At 35.2% G+C, this 16,701-nt stretch overlaps 3 protein-coding genes across 3 annotated transcripts; 1 reads left to right on the forward strand and 2 right to left on the reverse strand.

Annotated features, from left to right (window-relative positions):
* Positions 1–200: 200 nt before the first annotated feature.
* On the reverse strand, positions 201–8,638 carry LOC112057470 (odorant receptor Or1-like). The gene is made up of 8 exons (XM_052888259.1): positions 8,204–8,638; positions 5,044–5,181; positions 4,212–4,380; positions 3,503–3,615; positions 2,998–3,097; positions 2,081–2,185; positions 1,316–1,471; positions 201–700 (listed from the first exon to the last, which is right to left on the reverse strand). Exons 1-8 carry the CDS (start codon positions 8,542–8,544, stop codon positions 650–652), a joined length of 1,173 nt encoding a protein of 390 aa, XP_052744219.1. The 5' UTR covers positions 8,545–8,638; the 3' UTR covers positions 201–649.
* Positions 8,639–9,578: 940 nt separating this feature from the next.
* On the forward strand, positions 9,579–13,421 carry LOC112057058 (conserved oligomeric Golgi complex subunit 2). The gene is made up of 6 exons (XM_024097552.2): positions 9,579–9,786; positions 9,872–10,099; positions 10,177–11,023; positions 11,848–12,053; positions 12,134–12,579; positions 13,132–13,421. The coding sequence occupies exons 1-6, from the start codon at positions 9,709–9,711 to the stop codon at positions 13,403–13,405; spliced, it is 2,079 nt and encodes a 692-aa protein (XP_023953320.1). The 5' UTR covers positions 9,579–9,708; the 3' UTR covers positions 13,406–13,421.
* A 50-nt stretch (positions 13,422–13,471) lies between these two features.
* LOC112057068 (DNA polymerase iota) lies at positions 13,472–15,660 on the reverse strand. The gene is made up of 2 exons (XM_024097562.2): positions 15,502–15,660; positions 13,472–15,405 (listed from the first exon to the last, which is right to left on the reverse strand). The coding sequence occupies exons 1-2, from the start codon at positions 15,510–15,512 to the stop codon at positions 13,587–13,589; spliced, it is 1,830 nt and encodes a 609-aa protein (XP_023953330.1). The 5' UTR covers positions 15,513–15,660; the 3' UTR covers positions 13,472–13,586.
* Positions 15,661–16,701: the final 1,041 nt, after the last annotated feature.

A 16,701-nucleotide genomic window follows, 5' to 3' on the forward strand; every position in this document is an offset into this window, starting at 1 on the left:
AATGAAACTTTCATTTAATTTTACTTCACTTTACTTGTCCAGCCATCTTATAGAATGTTTTACATACAACAAAATTAATTTGTCATTGTATGCCAACTGTAAGATTTTGTAATACTCATAGGTATAGAGGTAGGAAAGCCCTTAAAGTCTTGAACGCAAAGGTTTGAAAGGGTAAAGTACTTGTAGAAAAAGATTTGAAATGATCTGAATAGGATTTATTTAAACTATAAACATAAGCACAACACACTGTATCTGTACCAATTACAAACTTAGCAAAACTGGAACTATAATGAGTTTTGTTTGCAAACTTAACCTAAGGTGGGAATTAGTAGAGCGGAACAATTAAGAAATTACAAATAATGAATATGAATTAAAATTTAGAAGTTAAATATATGTAGCTAGAATTATATTGTGGAAACCTGGAAACGAATACATTACCTATAAACTTTTATGTATGTACGAGTAGGTACTTATTTACATATTCTATGCAAATAAGTACCTCAAGTACAAATTCTAAAATGTTAGGTTACTTAATACTTAAAGCAACGATAATTTTATAAATATCGTTGACTTAGAGATTTCAAAAATATAACAAAGTGCAGTAGTGTCAGTTGATACAACTTGATACTTCATAGAGTGTCTATAATTATTACTTTGTTTGATTCAAAACCGCGAAGTACGAGTAAGACATTCGTAGAATCTGTAAAAAATAAATGTTATTATAATATTTATCTTTATACCTACATTCCATAATAATTCTTATATAATTGTTTCCGTCCCCTAACTCCTACACGGCTAGACCAATTTGTTTGAATTTTGTGTTTAGCGTCGAAATGCAGCCAACATTCTTGCCACCATTCCACGTGGGCATGATTTGTATAGTTATTATGATAAAGTTAGCTGTTCCTTATTGTATTATTTCTCAATAAAAAAAGAAAAAAATGTGTGCATGTAGAATGGGTTCCAAGATAGTTTAAATACGCAATTTGCGTTCTGAAACGTTTTGCGTTAACGTTCCTAATAAGAACTGCCAAAATGTGGAATGCCCTTCCGGCGTCTGTGTTTCTTGACACGTATAATTTGTGCACCTTCAAGGCAAGAATGAATAGGCCTCTTCTAGGCAACCGCGCCTCATCTTAGACCTCATCATTGCTTTCCATCAGGCTTGATTGTGGTCAAGCGTAAGCCTACATAATAAAAAAAAAAAAAAAAATGTTACACAAAACCCAGTAGGTGGCGCTGCTGTCGAGAATGTGAGCTAGTAATTTTTATTCTATTTACAATTCTGTCTAAGTAATAAAAAATAGAAACTTACAGATACAAAAGTCTGCCTGGAGAGACTAATATAATGGCCTGCGCGCAGTACCAACGGCTGCTTCATACACATCATGGCAAAGCACAGCGTTCGGATGAACCTGACGTCTTGTTCGTACCACGCGCACGTGTACAGCACGGTAGGAAGATTCTCACTCTGTTAGAAACGGTATACAAATAGTAAAGTATACTTATATAACTACTTACTACCGCCTACTTATTAGTCTTTCAATGTACATCTAGTAGATGGTCTACTTTTCATTATGAGAGTAATCTTGAGTTTAATCTTCATATTATTTTCAAAAGTTACCCTGAACGAAATAGAAGTGGTAGAAGTACGCAACTATTCACCTTATTTTATAGTCGTATCATGCATACGACTCGTAAGGATGGTCGTAGAGTCGGATTACATATTTCCACATAATATAATGTTGCCTCAAATCATATAACACCTAAACGAATTATTAGCCGTTTGAGTAGGATCAACTTTAAATGAACGGCCGTTTCGGATTCCCGGCCGGGCCCGGGCCTTCCCTGATCTGATTAACCGATTGCTTTACTTAAGCGTGTTGCAGGGAGCCGTTGGATACTGGCCGCTCGAGACGGCTTTGTTTGGAAGTCCATCCGAGAGACCTATGTCCAGCTGTGGACGTCCATATTTGTATGGTTTCGGATGTCGTAAGGTGGTAAAGTGGTAAGGTGTAGAGACATGCGTATCACAGATACATTGGTGCACATACAAAGCCAAATAGTTTACCATACTTACTGTGGCCGTTAATTCATGGCCGCACCAGCAACTTACAAACAGCTGACTAATCATCACCGACAGGTAGGTCAGTATTGAAAAGAATTGCATGCTGCGCCAATCCACCTGAATTTTTCAAGTAAGAAACATTCATATTTAAGATTCATTTAAACGAGCAGCAACTGCTACCGCCGACTGCAGTTGACTGCAGTCACCGACGTCTCGGCGGCAGACGACGGCAGTCAACGGTAGTCGACTGCAGTCGCCGACGTCTCGACGGCTGTCAATGGCATTCAACGGCAGTCAACGGCAGTCGACTGCAGGCGCCGACGTCTCGGAGACGGTGGATGGTGGTCACCGTCTGCATTCGACTGCATTCGACTGCCGTTCGGCCCGCGTAATTCCTGTTCCCCTAGGAATACGGGAATAAAATATAGCCTATGGCACTCGGAGATAGTATATAGTATATATTTAATTTCTAATTTTTTAATTTTTAATTTTGTAATTTCCATGGCGCAGTGGTACGCGCGGTGGATCCGGCAAAGACGTACCGCCAAGTGATTTAGCGTTCCGGTACGATGTCGTGTAAAAACCGAAAGGTGTGTGGATTTTCAACCTCCTCACAAGTTTCGGTTTCATCTTAAGCCGGATTTATATTTGTCTGACGTGTCGTGTCGTGACGCGTCAGAACAGATTCGGTATCAAACATTTTGTAAACGTTTACACTTATGTGTTGTGACATGTCGTGATGGCTTCTGATGCGTCGCATACAAAATGTATGAAACCGATTCTGTTCTGATGCGTCACAACACGACACGCCAGACAAATGTAAATCCGCTTTTAGACTGCATCATCACTTCCCACCAGATGAGATTGTAGTCAAGGGCTAACTTGTAAAAAATAAAAAAAATATATATAAATAAGGCCTACTTACTTACCACTAAAATTCTCAAAGCAGACATACAAATGAGACCAACACTCCCAACAAGTTGAAATAATAAAAACGTATGGTATGCATCTTCTACCAGCTTTGTAAATCTGAAATTAATTTATTTGATAGTACCTACATACTTTTCTTAAAGAGAAGAAATTGTTTTAAACATTGTACATAATTTTTGAAATAATATGACGTAATAGAGAAGTTAAAAATCGACTCTCTACTAACATGATTTTGAAAATATGTAAATGGTTTTTTCCAATATTTTATTGTGATTTTGTGCGTTCTAATCGTTTATGCGATAGTTGGAGGTGGTCCAAAGATCAAAGAATTTAGCGATTTTCAGCAGTGTCTGTCAGAGACGGATTGCTAGAGCTATGTATAGTAGACATTTGCATGGTGATATAGATTGCCGACATGCTAGAGTAGTCTATCATGTCGGCAAACAAACTTTTAAATTAAGTTGCTATAAAATTATTATTGCTTTAAACTTAGTAGATACATACGAAACTATAGCCTGGTGGTGTTTTATACATTCTATGAGTTTGCTGTAATTTTCGGATAAGATTTCCTTTTTCCCTTCGGCATCTCGTTCATATTTAGCTTCAATAGGTTTAATCTGCAAAATTCAGGAAGTTATTACAAATTTAACCTTACATTATTTAAATCCACGTGTTTTTCCATTTTATATAATCTTCAATAGTTTTAATAGTGACTCAATGATATTTAATATATTTTTAGCAGACTCAGACATGATTACAAAAATAAGAAAACTAATGTCGAACAAAGGTTATGATTCACAACTCCTGTCAGGACAAGTTAATTAACAAATCAAACTGTAACCAAAATAAGACCCTAGAATGGCAGAGAATGACCTTGAGTGGAGTCACGCCTTGTGAACCATGTGTGTAGGGTTAAAGGATCCTTTGACAGTTAACAAACACTCCCCTTTTCGACTCAAGTCACTCTCCCCGCCTATCCCAAGTAACCCATAAAGAATTACAAAACAAGAGATGTGGACGCCTCGAACGCCACGAGCACACTGAAGCCGTCCGTACCGCAAGTCGTTGCAACGCGGCGATAACAATGTATACTGTAATTAAATGTAAAACTGTTTTTAAAAGTGAAATCTCGAAGAAAAGTGTGACGCACTAATGAGATCCAAGACTGGATTTTCATAAACACTTGCAATGAAATACCTAAGTAGGTACTTACACTTAATATCTTGTCCTTAATGATGTCCACTTGAGCACAAGCAAAAATGACCATCGATAGGGCAACACTATCCACTCCGAAGTACATGTAAGCGCTCATACAGATGGTCACCAGTTGAAACGTGTAACCCAATTCGTAGTCCGGGGAATACTCTGGCTTGACGGGCATCCTTAACCGAAAGGTAACGAAATGTGTAATTACCAATTAAAAAATAAAACGTTTCTTGGGTTAGTTATGAATTAGCCGACGCCCGCGACTTCATCCGCGTGGGAATAAGTTTTTCACAAATCCCTCGGGACCCATGGATTTTCTGGGATAAAAAGTATGTGTGTTAATCCTATAATCCTATAAGACTATAATCTATCTCTACTTCAAATTTCTGGTGATTCGGTTAGTAGCCGAGGCGTGAAAGAAAAACAAACATTCACACCATCAAAATCATCCATAGATTTTATCGGAATAAAATCAATATTGTTTTATTTCGTTCATGAAAAATCCTTACGGCGTCACACAGATCCGAGAAAATATTTACAAACCAAACAAACGTTGCTTGTACCTCTGATACTAGCTTCTGATACAGTATTAAAAACCTACTTATGTAGTAACTAATTTTGCAAAGGTTTGTCATTTTCACCTTCAATAAAAAAAAATATTACGTAAACTAACCGTTTGTACCTACATCAGTGATTTGTTTCATAATTGTTGGCTTAGTCGTTTTAATTTTTTTTGTACTGTTTTTAACCTCGGTATTTATTACTTACAGAAAAAAGGTGGACTTTTTTGTAGCGGTTCAATCATAATTAAATTATTTTGAATTTGAATTAAAACTTACCACATATCGAAAGGGAAGTTCCGACTGCCGGCATCGTCAAACAGCGGTTTCAATGCCCACAAACCGCAGGTAGTTTGCGAGCTGATCATAAATGCTAGAAGTAGTCGCTTGATCCTTGTAGCTTGCACTTTCAGTATACTACAGTAATCAAATTCTTAGAATAAATTACAATAATCATCATCATCATTATCAAATCATTTTCGGCTCTCTGCTGCTTACATAATTATTGTGCAAACTTGAATTTCGGCAGGGAGATAGTTAATAGTTAGTAAACGTTTGCTATAAATGGATTCTGCGATAGGGCCGGATTAAGGAGATAGGTATAAAGGCTCTCGCAATAATATTCTCAAAATTTGTAAAGTATGTCGAAATCAAAAAATCAAAATCAAAAATCATTTATTTCAAGTAGGCTCAGTTTACAAGCACTTTTGACACGTCAGTTGACTATTTGTAAAGATTCTACCACCGGTTCGGAAGGCAGGTTCTGCTGAGAAGATACCGGCAAGAAACTCAACAGTTGCTCTTTTGAAAAAGTCATACAGTATTATAATTTACAATTGATAACAATTACAATTTCTTATAGTTTTATTTCCTGTGTGAAGGTGGAAGCTGATCCAATGGCCTCCAAGCGCTTTTATCTTTAAGGAACTCATCAATGTTGTAGTAACCTCGACTAAGTAAATGTTTTTTAACACATTGCTTAAAGCTATGCATTGGCAGGTCCATCACAGTCTTGGGGATCTTGTTATAGAAGAGTACACCCAAACCTACAAAAGATTTTTTTACTCTTTGGAGACGATATGCAGAAATAACTAACTTATGCCCGTGTCTAGTAAGACGTGGGTTTAAATCTCCTTTTCGTTTGTACAAATTAATATTTTGTCTTACATAGACTATACTGTTATATATATATTGACAGGCTACTGTTAGTATACCTATTTCTTTAAACTTTTGACGAAGGGACTCGCGTGATTTTAATTGATATATTGCTCGAATTGCTCTTTTTTGAAGTACAAATATAGATTGTATATCGGCAGCCTTGCCCCACAATAAAATACCGTAAGACATTACGCTGTGAAAGTACGCAAAATAAACTAGCCTAGCTGTATCAATATCAGTGAACTGTCTTATTTTTCTCACTGCAAATGCCGCTGAGCTGAGTTTACCAGACAGTTTTTCTATATGAGCACCCCACTGAAGTTTACAATCCAAGGTCACTCCCAGGAAAACTGTGGAACTCTCCATTTCCAGTGTTTCACCATCGATCATTATAGACTTTTCTAATTTTATTACATTTGGCAATGAAAACTCAATACATTTAGTTTTCTTGGCATTTAAAAGTAGATTATTTGCAGTGAACCAATGCGACACATGCGACATGGCACGGTTTACGTCGTCAGAGTTATCTTTATTTCTGTCAGTCTTAAAAATTAAGGATGTGTCATCAGCAAACAGTACAATCTCACATATGCCGCTGACATGGAATGGTAAATCGTTTATGTACACTAAGAATAAAAAAGGACCCAGAATTGAACCCTGTGGGACGCCCATTTTGGTAGTGGAACCGTGCGACTTTATATCATTTATGCATACCTTTTGTGTTCTATCACTGAGATAAGAGGCAATGAGATCAAGCGCAACACTTTTGATGCCATAGTGGCTTAACTTGAGTAAAAGAGTGTTATGGTCAACACAATCGAACGCCTTGGACAGATCACAGAACACACCAATAGCATTCTTAGAACTTTCCCATGCTTCATAAATATGTTTTAAAAGTTTAGCCCCTGCATCAGTTGTATTGCGACCTTTTGTAAAACCATACTGTTCAGGATGAAACAAGTTATTTAAATTAAAATGACATAAAAGTTGATTTAATATGATTTTTTCAAAGACCTTACTAAGTGTTGGCAATATTGTAATCGGTCTATAATTATTAGGATCTGATTTGTCTCCTGATTTAAAAAGTGGTATCAATTTGCCATGCTTCATTAGGTTCGGAAAAATACCTAAGTCCACACATTCATTAAAAATAATGGCTAAGTGGGGAGCAATGACATCAATTATATTAGATATTACTTTCATTGACATGCCCCACAGATCTCCAGTTCTTTTTAATTTTAACAAATTGAAAGATTTTTTAATGTCAGATACAGTTATATGGTGAAATTCAAAAAGATCGTTGCACTCTTTAACATTGCCTCTTAATAGTCTCTGGGCTTCCGTAGCAGACGAATCCAGTGAATCTGTTAACAAGATAGGAACATTCTGGAAAAAATCTTCAAAGGCATTAACAACCTCGTTATCAGTGTTTATCTTTTTGTCATTGACAATTAATTCAAAACTCGTATCACGCGGTTTGATTTTTCCTGATTCTCTATTAATTATATTCCAGGTGGTTTGTATCTTGTTCTCAGACTCAATTATTTTCTGTTTGATGTGTAACGATTTCGCAAGAATACAAACACGTTTGAAAATTTTTGAGTAACTTTTTACATAATCTAAATAAGTTCGCGTTTGAATATATTGTTTTTCTTCGTACAACTCGTACAATTTATCTCTACTTTTATAGATACCTACAGTAGCCCATTCACTAAACTTTAATTTTTGGCTAGCATTAATGCGTTTGAAGTTAAAAATTTTACTAAACTCTCTGTCTATTGTCTTGAAAAGTGTACCAAAGAGCAAGTCTGGATGACTATTTTCAAATGCAAGACTTGGAATTTTAGAAATAATTGTGTTTTTGAATCGCTCTAATTTACCTTCAGTTATTGGCCTATACTTTACCCATTGATTGTTATTGGTTTTATTATTTAAAATAGTAATTATTTGACCACTATGATCAGAGCTTAATTTATTTATTATCTTCTTTCTCTCAAGCACACAATTATAAAATATATTATCTAGACAGGTACCTGAAGTTGCGGTTATCCTAGTAGGTTCATTAAAAGCATGTGTCAGTCGATCCGCAGAGAAATAGCGCGACGAACAGCCTAGCGTTTCTATGGGAGATACGATATAGATACTTATAGGAGATTCTTGTTTCAATAGCTAGCTGATGATGGCAAGGTAAGAAATGTTAGCGTATAAGCTTATGATGGCAAGGTAATGTACAATAATTCACCTTTAAAAGTAATGTTAATGTACAATAAATTCACCTTACCTTTCGTGCTTAGCAGTTTGGGGCAAGAAAACCTTTTCGTTCATACGTCTCAACAAGTCTCTTAGTAAAGCCACGTTTAGCTGCAGAACTGTGACTTTGAAACACAGACAAGCTTGTGTGAATAATAAGTATGAGGCCTGCGACACAGCTTCAAGATCTCCCCATACCTGTATTATGTACACCATTTGGAATATCAGAAATAGATACTGCAGAGACATCATAAAGAATCTGTAAGTTTTTTGAGGCACCCCTTCATCAACTGGCGGGACCCAAACACCTAAATATTTCATTACGAATTTTGCTCTGTTTAAGTAAAGATCCTCAGATTTTTGAATAGCCATCTTAAAAACAAAAAAGCGTTGGCTGGGCTGCTAGTATTTCCATAAGACGGTTTATATAATAAGTAAGTAGGTAGGTATATGTAATTCTCTTGTAATTCATAGCTGTTACGCTATTAGCATAATTTGGTGAAATGATACCTTAATTGGTCTTTGTTGAAAGGCAATTTAGTTAATACGCAAAATGATACAATATTCTGATAGTGATTGGTCTATCTACTTGATAAATGGCGCTATTGCGGGTTACATTAATTACTAGCGGATGCCCGCGTCTTCGTCCGCCCTTAGACCTCTTTAATCCAGCCCTTAAAGTAGTAGAAGTATCGCTGTAAAAATGGAGTAACTTCTCCCGTTTCCCAATATTTCCCTTCACTGTTTTGCTTCTATTGGTCGTAACGAGATGAAAAGTATACTATGACCTACCCAGAAGAACGAAGAAAAATTTTACCAAGTTTCTTTAAAATCCGTCGAGTAGTTTTCGTTTCTATAGCAAACATACAGAGAGACAATACTGACTGCATTTTTGCTATCTAGTTATTTTGGAAATATATTTCATGTAAGTATGAAGGTACATCAGAATTGACCTCTCTGCAGATTTATTATAGGTATAGCGTATAGATAATAATTTTGGGTTCAGATAAATAGGTATTTAACAAAACAATTAAGCCTGAAATTTATACAATTTCAGGTCAGTTTTCAAAACAGGATAGATTAACACAATTTGGAACCCTCGTCACGCGAGTTCAACTCGCAGTTCGCACATGTCCCGTTTTTAGAACTGATGTAACTCCCGTAAACATGCAGCGCCATCTTTGAATACCGTTTTGCAGCAGAATCGAATACCTCACAGACGTAAAAAATGCAGGAATCGGTGTGTGCTTAGGAACAAATTATCCCTCTCAATATATTAGAGTGTCTGCTGTGCTGTGAAGTCTGTTGTTTTAAACAAATAGGGGATTTTTTAGTTATTAAATTAACATTTTATCATTAAAATATGACCGTCGCTGTATCCGAACAATACCTGACGTGTAATTCTAATTTGTCAAGCTGACGTCAATAAAGTAAACGTCAAAATGATTTCCGAGTACAGGGGAGATTTTAATAGATAAATAGTTTTTTAAATCGTTCCTTATAATAATGGTGCCTTAAAATAAATATTTTGTTATCATGGAAAGCAATACCAAGGAATTTACATTGCCACCGGCACCGCGGGGCTTGTGTTTTGACCGAAATGATTTCGTCAAGGTATCTCCCATTTTTGTATGATTATGGCATACAAAATTTGTTTATTAATTATTCAGTCATAAAATCAAATTGAATGTGTTTGCAGACGAGTTTTTCAGTGGATAGTTTCCTCGCAGATCATCACAATGTGGCGTCATTGGAGACAATGCGCGATGACCTGGGTGTCTATCTCAAAGTCCTTAGATTGGCCATGATAGAACTCATTAACAAGGACTATGCGAATTTTGTGAACCTTTGTGCAACACTGATAGGCTTTGATAAGGCTCTGGTGAAAGTGCAGGTGCCATTGAGCCAACTGAATGATGAAGTTTCAGTAAGTTTCTAATTACATTTACATTTTGTTTAATAATTTACCCTTTTGTATTTAAATAATATTATTTGTTATTTTAGAATGTAAAACAATGCCTGGAAGATGCTATGAAAGAGTTGATGCTATGGCTGAATCAGAGACATGCCCTAATTAAGAAAAAACATCTCTTAAAATGTTACAGTCAAAGTATGAACTGTCTGAATACTTTGGAAAATATATTGAGTGACATTTCAGATAAAAGAAAAGCAGAGAAAGTCATCATAGCGGACAGAGCTGTGATGCAATACAATCAACTAAAATTTTCAATATCAAAATGTGATAATCTTATCAGACCTGAGCAAAAGAAACAATTTAACGAAGTTGGAGGGAAACTAGTGCAGATGCTAAACGAACTGCTCTTTCAGTTTTGGGATGATAATAATGAAGAGTACCTATTAAAAACATTACTGACATTAACAATGTTGGATAGAGTTTCTGAAACTGAGATGCTAATAAGAAAACAGGCAGTAGCTCCCTTACTTCAAAATATTATAAATGAACCAGCTTTACAAAAAAATAAAGAAGGTCTCCAAGGGATCTATAAGAATATTCTGTCTTTACTAGACACTAAACTGAAACTGCTTGTTTCAGTCACCCAACATTCCAAGATGACATTTCTTACAAATAAATATAGGTTTTTAGTAAACTGTTTCTGGTGTGAGGTTGAAAACCGTCTTGAGGTGAATCTAGCATCAATATTCGCTCCTGGCAACCCACAATTATTTTATAGAAGGTATAGTGAAAGTATGCATTTTGTTACAAAATTGGAAGAATATTGTGACTCACAGGAAACTGTTAAATTATTACATGAAACACCAGAATATAAGAGCTTTCTGCGGAGATGGAACTTGCCAGTATATTTTCAAATTAGGTTTCAAGAAATAGCAGGTAAATGAATAGATGATAGATAGATAGATAGATTTTGGACTAATGCAGGTTACAGACCTTCAGTTTTAACTGTATTGTGTAATGATCCTTCAGAATCATTAGAAAGATCAGTATAGTCTCAGTTTAGCCTACACACAAACAATTTAACTGAACAGTTTAAAGCTGCAGGTCTGTAGCCCTAATATAATAATAGGGTAGTTGGCTCATATGAAATTTAATATAAACAATATTAATTTTATGTAGTATGTGGACTGTCCGAAATATATATCAATATTGATTAATAAAAGTTAGGGATTTCTTATAAAACTTAATTGAAATATCACATATTTTTTCAAATGTCAAAAACGCTAGTGTCCTTTTTGTGACGTCACTAACACATGTACTAAAAGGTTTTTTGTCCAACACTCCGTTTGTAAGGGATTTGTTATAATGATGTCATGAACCAGTTGAAATATAGACTATCATGGCAGATAGGCGTTTTGGCTTGTATTGTCAAAAACATATTTAAAAACTAAAATTTCAATCTAGTAGAATGATAATGGAATATTTAAGAAAATTTAAAAAAAAGTGTCAACTAGCCTATTGATTGTATTGATATACATGTATGTCGTTGTTTAATCACAGTTGTCAATAATTCTTATCTTATCATTATATGTGTTATAATATAATATTATGCTCAGCAGATAAGCCTGTATGTTTAGTTGTGTTAATTTCATTTTTAATAGGAATCAAATGTAAAAGACATACAAAATACATACAGCCGAATGTAGGTCCTCCTCCTTTTATGGAAGTCAGTTAAAAAAAATACTTTCAATCATTTACAGGTGGCTTTGAAGCATCACTCAAATCCAGTTCTACATTGGAAAGTAATGAAGGTTTTATTTTACTAGAAACTTACAAGTGCTGGAAAGCTCTTCAGGACTGCTGGTCTGATGGTATTTATATTGAAGCTTTGGTTCACAAGTTCTGGAAGTTGTCATTGCAATTAATATCTAGATATTCTATGTGGATCTCAAGTATTTGTTCACAGGTAGAATCAAGAGCCTTACATGATTAATTATTAATAATTTGTTTAATGACATTAACGTTCTATTAATTTTTCTTTTCCAGAAATCCAGTCAAAATACAGAAACAACAGCTATAAATCAAAAACTTGTTGATAGCAGCATAAATCTATATATTGACAGTAGAACATTGTTGGAGAAATTGCCAAACTTTATAGAACATATTGAAAATAAAGTTCACAGCAATAAAAGTAAAGAACTACTGAAACAAAGTTTAAAACCCACAGAGGAACTTTTACAAGGAACAAAATCTAAAATATGTGAATGCATTGTTAATGAACTATTTCAGTATTTTAATGTACAGCTTAAGCAAGTCAGTGATATACCCAGATTGTACAGAAAAACAAATAGGAGCATACCTACCAAACCATGCACCTACATTGATGTAATTGCCAAAACATTGAATGAATTCAATGAAAATACTTCTAAGAAAGTAGACCAGACATTTCTAAGTGAACTTTACAATTCATTATTTAATGTTATGACTGTATTGTAAGTATTGTTTTTTTTTTCAATAGGGATGATGATGAGTTTTTTAAATTGTATATAAAATGAGTATGCTAATAGTAAAGCAATTTTGTAAAAGTAACAGGGTATCTGCGATCATTACTTTCGGAACTACAGGGATTTAAAGGGTCAGATTCGCGGCGATGCCGCGGATCCCTGAAAAACGCCCTATACAAAATGGTGCGATTTAATGACGTCGTAGGTCATAATGATCGTTATATTTGTATGGGCGTCAAACAAAATTACTAATATCTTTGTTATTTGTGCGTTTATGTGTATAGTTCAAATATTGAAAAATGTCACATTTCATGTGAGGAAGCCAAAAACTATGAATTTTCATCTAATAATAAATTTTGAAATTTTGTAATCTTATTTATTTTGCAAATATCCAGACAGTCTTTGCTTTTTATGTATAAATTAGTTAACATTGCCCTTATTTACCATCATAAAAGTTAATATATTAAAACCTAGTCATTATCCCCATTCTTTGCAAGTTGTCCATATTCTAGCTCACGTTACTTTTATAATTTCTTTCAGGTATTATAAATATGTTGAAGATGTATTGGTTTCTGTACATAGAACTGAAGAGTCATTGAGAAGATTGAAACAAATTAGAGACATGGGTACTCAACCAAGTAGTGACAGTACTGGCATCACTGATGGAGACAAAATTAGGTTGCAGCTGAACGTGGATGTAGTCTCCTATAGCAGTTTGGCACAACACCTTCTTGTTAATGTAAATAGTGTGCACAAGCTAACAGAGTTGTCATCCATGGTTACAGAAGCTGTAAAACATATAGATATTAAATGATATGCCCTGTTATATATTCCAGCTTTTCAATTACTATCCTCTAGGTACAGCATAATAAAAATCAGGTTTTTATAACATAAACATGTATTTGATCAGTTGAATAAAAATTGTATGATTTGAAAAAATAGAAACCATTCACTTATCACTTAACATAACTAACAAGATAAAATCTTACTAAATACTATTTGTGTGGAACAAAATATTTCAAGATTGAGTTGGGTTTTCCTTTGTTCATTGTTCTGGGGCTACTTCTGGGCACCATCTCTGAGCTGGAAGGGTTCTTCCACATCGCTTTGAGTTCTTGTTGCATCTCATCTGGTAGAGCATTGAAAACTTCTTTATCAACATAACTGGGACAGTTGTCACAGTTGCCGCCCTCTGCAATGTCTTTCATGGTGTCAGAAGTATCTGAGAGATTGTCTTTTGCAGGACTCGCCCGAGGTGTGAGAGATCTATCCCTCGAACTTAGCCTTAGTTCTGAAACTTTTTCCAATTCTCTCGAGTTCAGTCTTAGCTCACCCACTTTCAACTTACTAGGTGAAGCAACTTCTTCCTTGGACAAACATCGCCTCTTTGCTATCCATGTTACTTTTTTAGGCTTCTTAGGTGATGGTTCCACTTCAGCATCAGAGAGATCCGTAGTTGTACTACTGCTGGGTGAGACTGCAGAGTAATCCATTGAGGAAGCTGATGTGTCACAATCATTCTGAATGTTAAGAACAGACTGTACAGATATATCATTCATTAAATAATTTACAATGGAACCCCTTCCTGTCATGCGCTCCTGAAACTTTGTAAAGGCTAATCCCACTAAAGTTAAATGGAATGGTTTAGACAAATTAATGAGTTTGTTAAATAATCTCATTATTATGCTCATTAATTTTTGCTGTCCTGCGTCTGTAACTGTCAGTGTGCCATTATTAATAGTAAAAATGGAAGCGGACACTTGACACTGTCTGGACTCTCTGTGACTGCTCAACCTCTTTACGTCTTTCTTTCTCAAGGTCACTCTGAGTGAAACAGGAATGCGTCCATCTTCTCTGACTAAAATTAGCAATCGTTGCAATAGAGCAGAAAATTTTTCTTCAACCTCACTCTTCACGCTAACAGTTTTAAAGCTATCCTCCAATCCTATGCTCTGTGGCCGTCCTGTTTGCTTAACTGGAGTGTTGTCAACACCTATACTTAAATTTTTCAGTCTCACAGCCATATCTCCACTGAAATGTTTTTTCAGTATTTCCAAGGGGACCATTTGTAGATCACTTACAGTTATAATTTTGTGAGTGACAAGTGTTTCCATGGTTTTTGATCCAATACTGGGTATTGAGCGAACATTTTGCAATGTAGACATAAAACTGGCCCCGTGTTCAGGGAAAATAGTGGTTTGGTCATTGGGTTTTTTAAATGGACAGATTAACTTGGCCAACAGTTTATTGTGTGCGATACCAGCACATGTTGTGTAGCCTAACTCGTCATAGATTTTGTTTCTCATTTCACTAGCTATTTGTGATGCTATCTTCAACCTTGCGTGGCAACCACAGATACACTCCAGGGTTGGCTCACTAAATACATTACCAGAAACTGTGATGGCCGTTATATTTACAGTTTTCAGTTTTTCTTGTACTAAGTTTGTGACGTCAATAAAGTTTTCATCCATACCTAACTTTTCGACAGGGCACTTCCAACTTTGAAGTACTGTAAATATTTTGTTTGAAGCTGCCCTGTAGTCGTGTAAATCTTCGCCGTTAACTAATTTTAAATTTGGACATACTTTCAACGCGTCTGTAACGAGCATACATTTCCGGATACCGTACTTTCTAGCTTCATAATTACTGGTCACGACGATATTTTTCTGTTGGATTCCAAGTGGAAGGGATTGAAGTTCTGGTTTCCGCACCATCTCTACTTGAGCGTAAAAGCAATCGACGTCTATGTGTATAATACTCTTAGAGTGGTCGTTTGATTCGTCTGGTAAAATTGAGCTGCTTGATTCCATGTTCCTGTGGATTATTCATACAGTTTAATCACAATTTACTTTGTTCTGAATAAGTTTTACCTGTTGCGATACGAAGTCGTTTTACAAGTCCGACCCTTACCTGTCGTCCATTTCTGTGACATATAATTTTAGAATAAGTTAAATAGTAAATAAGTACGAAATATATCTCAGTAATTAGTATTTTTATTTCATAAATTCCAAAATATTGATATTTTAGGTCGGACAATCACGACACATCAACAGAAACAATGTTGCCAGATAATTTAAAATTTAATTAGCTATCTGACAGATTATAAAAAGTTGTACTAATTACTGATCTTGTGCACTACATCCGATTCCAATCAGATATAAGACTAAGAGTTCCAAAACAGGACTTTCATTTTTTTTGTGATTATTCGATTTCCACTAATAAAAATAACATTATGTAGGTTGTTAGCCTACTCTACTAAATTTCAAGTTTGTAGCATAAAAAATCAAGAACTTTCATACAAACTTGTGAGAGCCTTTAGACCTCTTTAATCCGGCTCTATCGCAAAATCCATTATTAGCAGATACCTACTAACTGTGGACTACCTCCCTGCCAAATTTCATCTTTGTACGTCAAGCGGTTTTCGAAATTTCGTAAGAATGACCTTTCGCATTTGTATGTTAGGAAGACTAGCCGACGACCGAACATTATTTTCCCCGTTTTGGCGACATTTTTGATCGGTGCTTGATGTTATATAGATTATAGCCTTCCTCGATAAATGAGCATTTCAACACAAAAAAATCAATTTTAATCATTAGTTCGTCAGTAGGCAAGCCAGAAGTACGAAATTGCCTATAACAGGTGAGCAAATGTTAGTTAGCGGGAGTCGATATTTATATACTCTTGCTCAAAAACACTGTCATATTACCACTCCACAGCGGGGCTAAACAAGTATTTCAGCCTCTAGGGGCTAAAGTAATTTTGTTTTTTTAATTCTTGTCTGTTACGAGCGTTACGAGTACTAGCCAAGCACTAGCCTAATAAAATAGAATCATTACAGGTAAGGCCCTGATTGTTTTGAAACATAAATAAAAAACTTTAAATTGGAATGAAATGCAGCGTTCTTGTCTGTGGAATGCGTTCATTTTTATTGAGTTGCGAATAGAGCGAGATTTGAAGACATGGGACATCCTGTACGATGTAATACCTTTGCCGTTTTCTCATGTGAAAGAAAAATAAAATTAAAAAAAAGCGAGAATTTTAAAAACAATTGCCGTGAATAATTCATACTTGATTTTTTTAAAGAAATCCATAGTGAATTTGTGACCGTAA

The sequence above is a fragment of the Bicyclus anynana genome, chromosome 21, assembly GCF_947172395.1.
Source record: "Bicyclus anynana chromosome 21, ilBicAnyn1.1, whole genome shotgun sequence".
Classification (NCBI taxonomy): Eukaryota; Metazoa; Arthropoda; class Insecta; order Lepidoptera; family Nymphalidae; genus Bicyclus; species Bicyclus anynana.

Excerpts from the sequence above, each read along its gene's own strand:
- LOC112057058 (XM_024097552.2), top strand. The coding sequence starts at position 9,709 with ATGGAAAGCAATACCAAGGAATTTACATTGCCACCGGCACCGCGGGGC. Across the intron at positions 9,787-9,871 it reads ACCGAAATGATTTCGTCAAG|ACGAGTTTTTCAGTGGATAG; the intron begins GTATCTCCCATT and ends ATGTGTTTGCAG. Across the intron at positions 10,100-10,176 it reads AACTGAATGATGAAGTTTCA|AATGTAAAACAATGCCTGGA; the intron begins GTAAGTTTCTAA and ends TTGTTATTTTAG.
- LOC112057470 (XM_052888259.1), bottom strand. The coding sequence starts at position 8,544 with ATGGCTATTCAAAAATCTGAGGATCTTTACTTAAACAGAGCAAAATTC. Across the intron at positions 2,186-2,997 it reads CTGCTTTGAGAATTTTAGTG|GTGGATTGGCGCAGCATGCA; the intron begins GTAAGTAAGTAG and ends TGAAAAATTCAG. Across the intron at positions 1,472-2,080 it reads GCCATGAATTAACGGCCACA|AGTGAGAATCTTCCTACCGT; the intron begins GTAAGTATGGTA and ends CGTTTCTAACAG.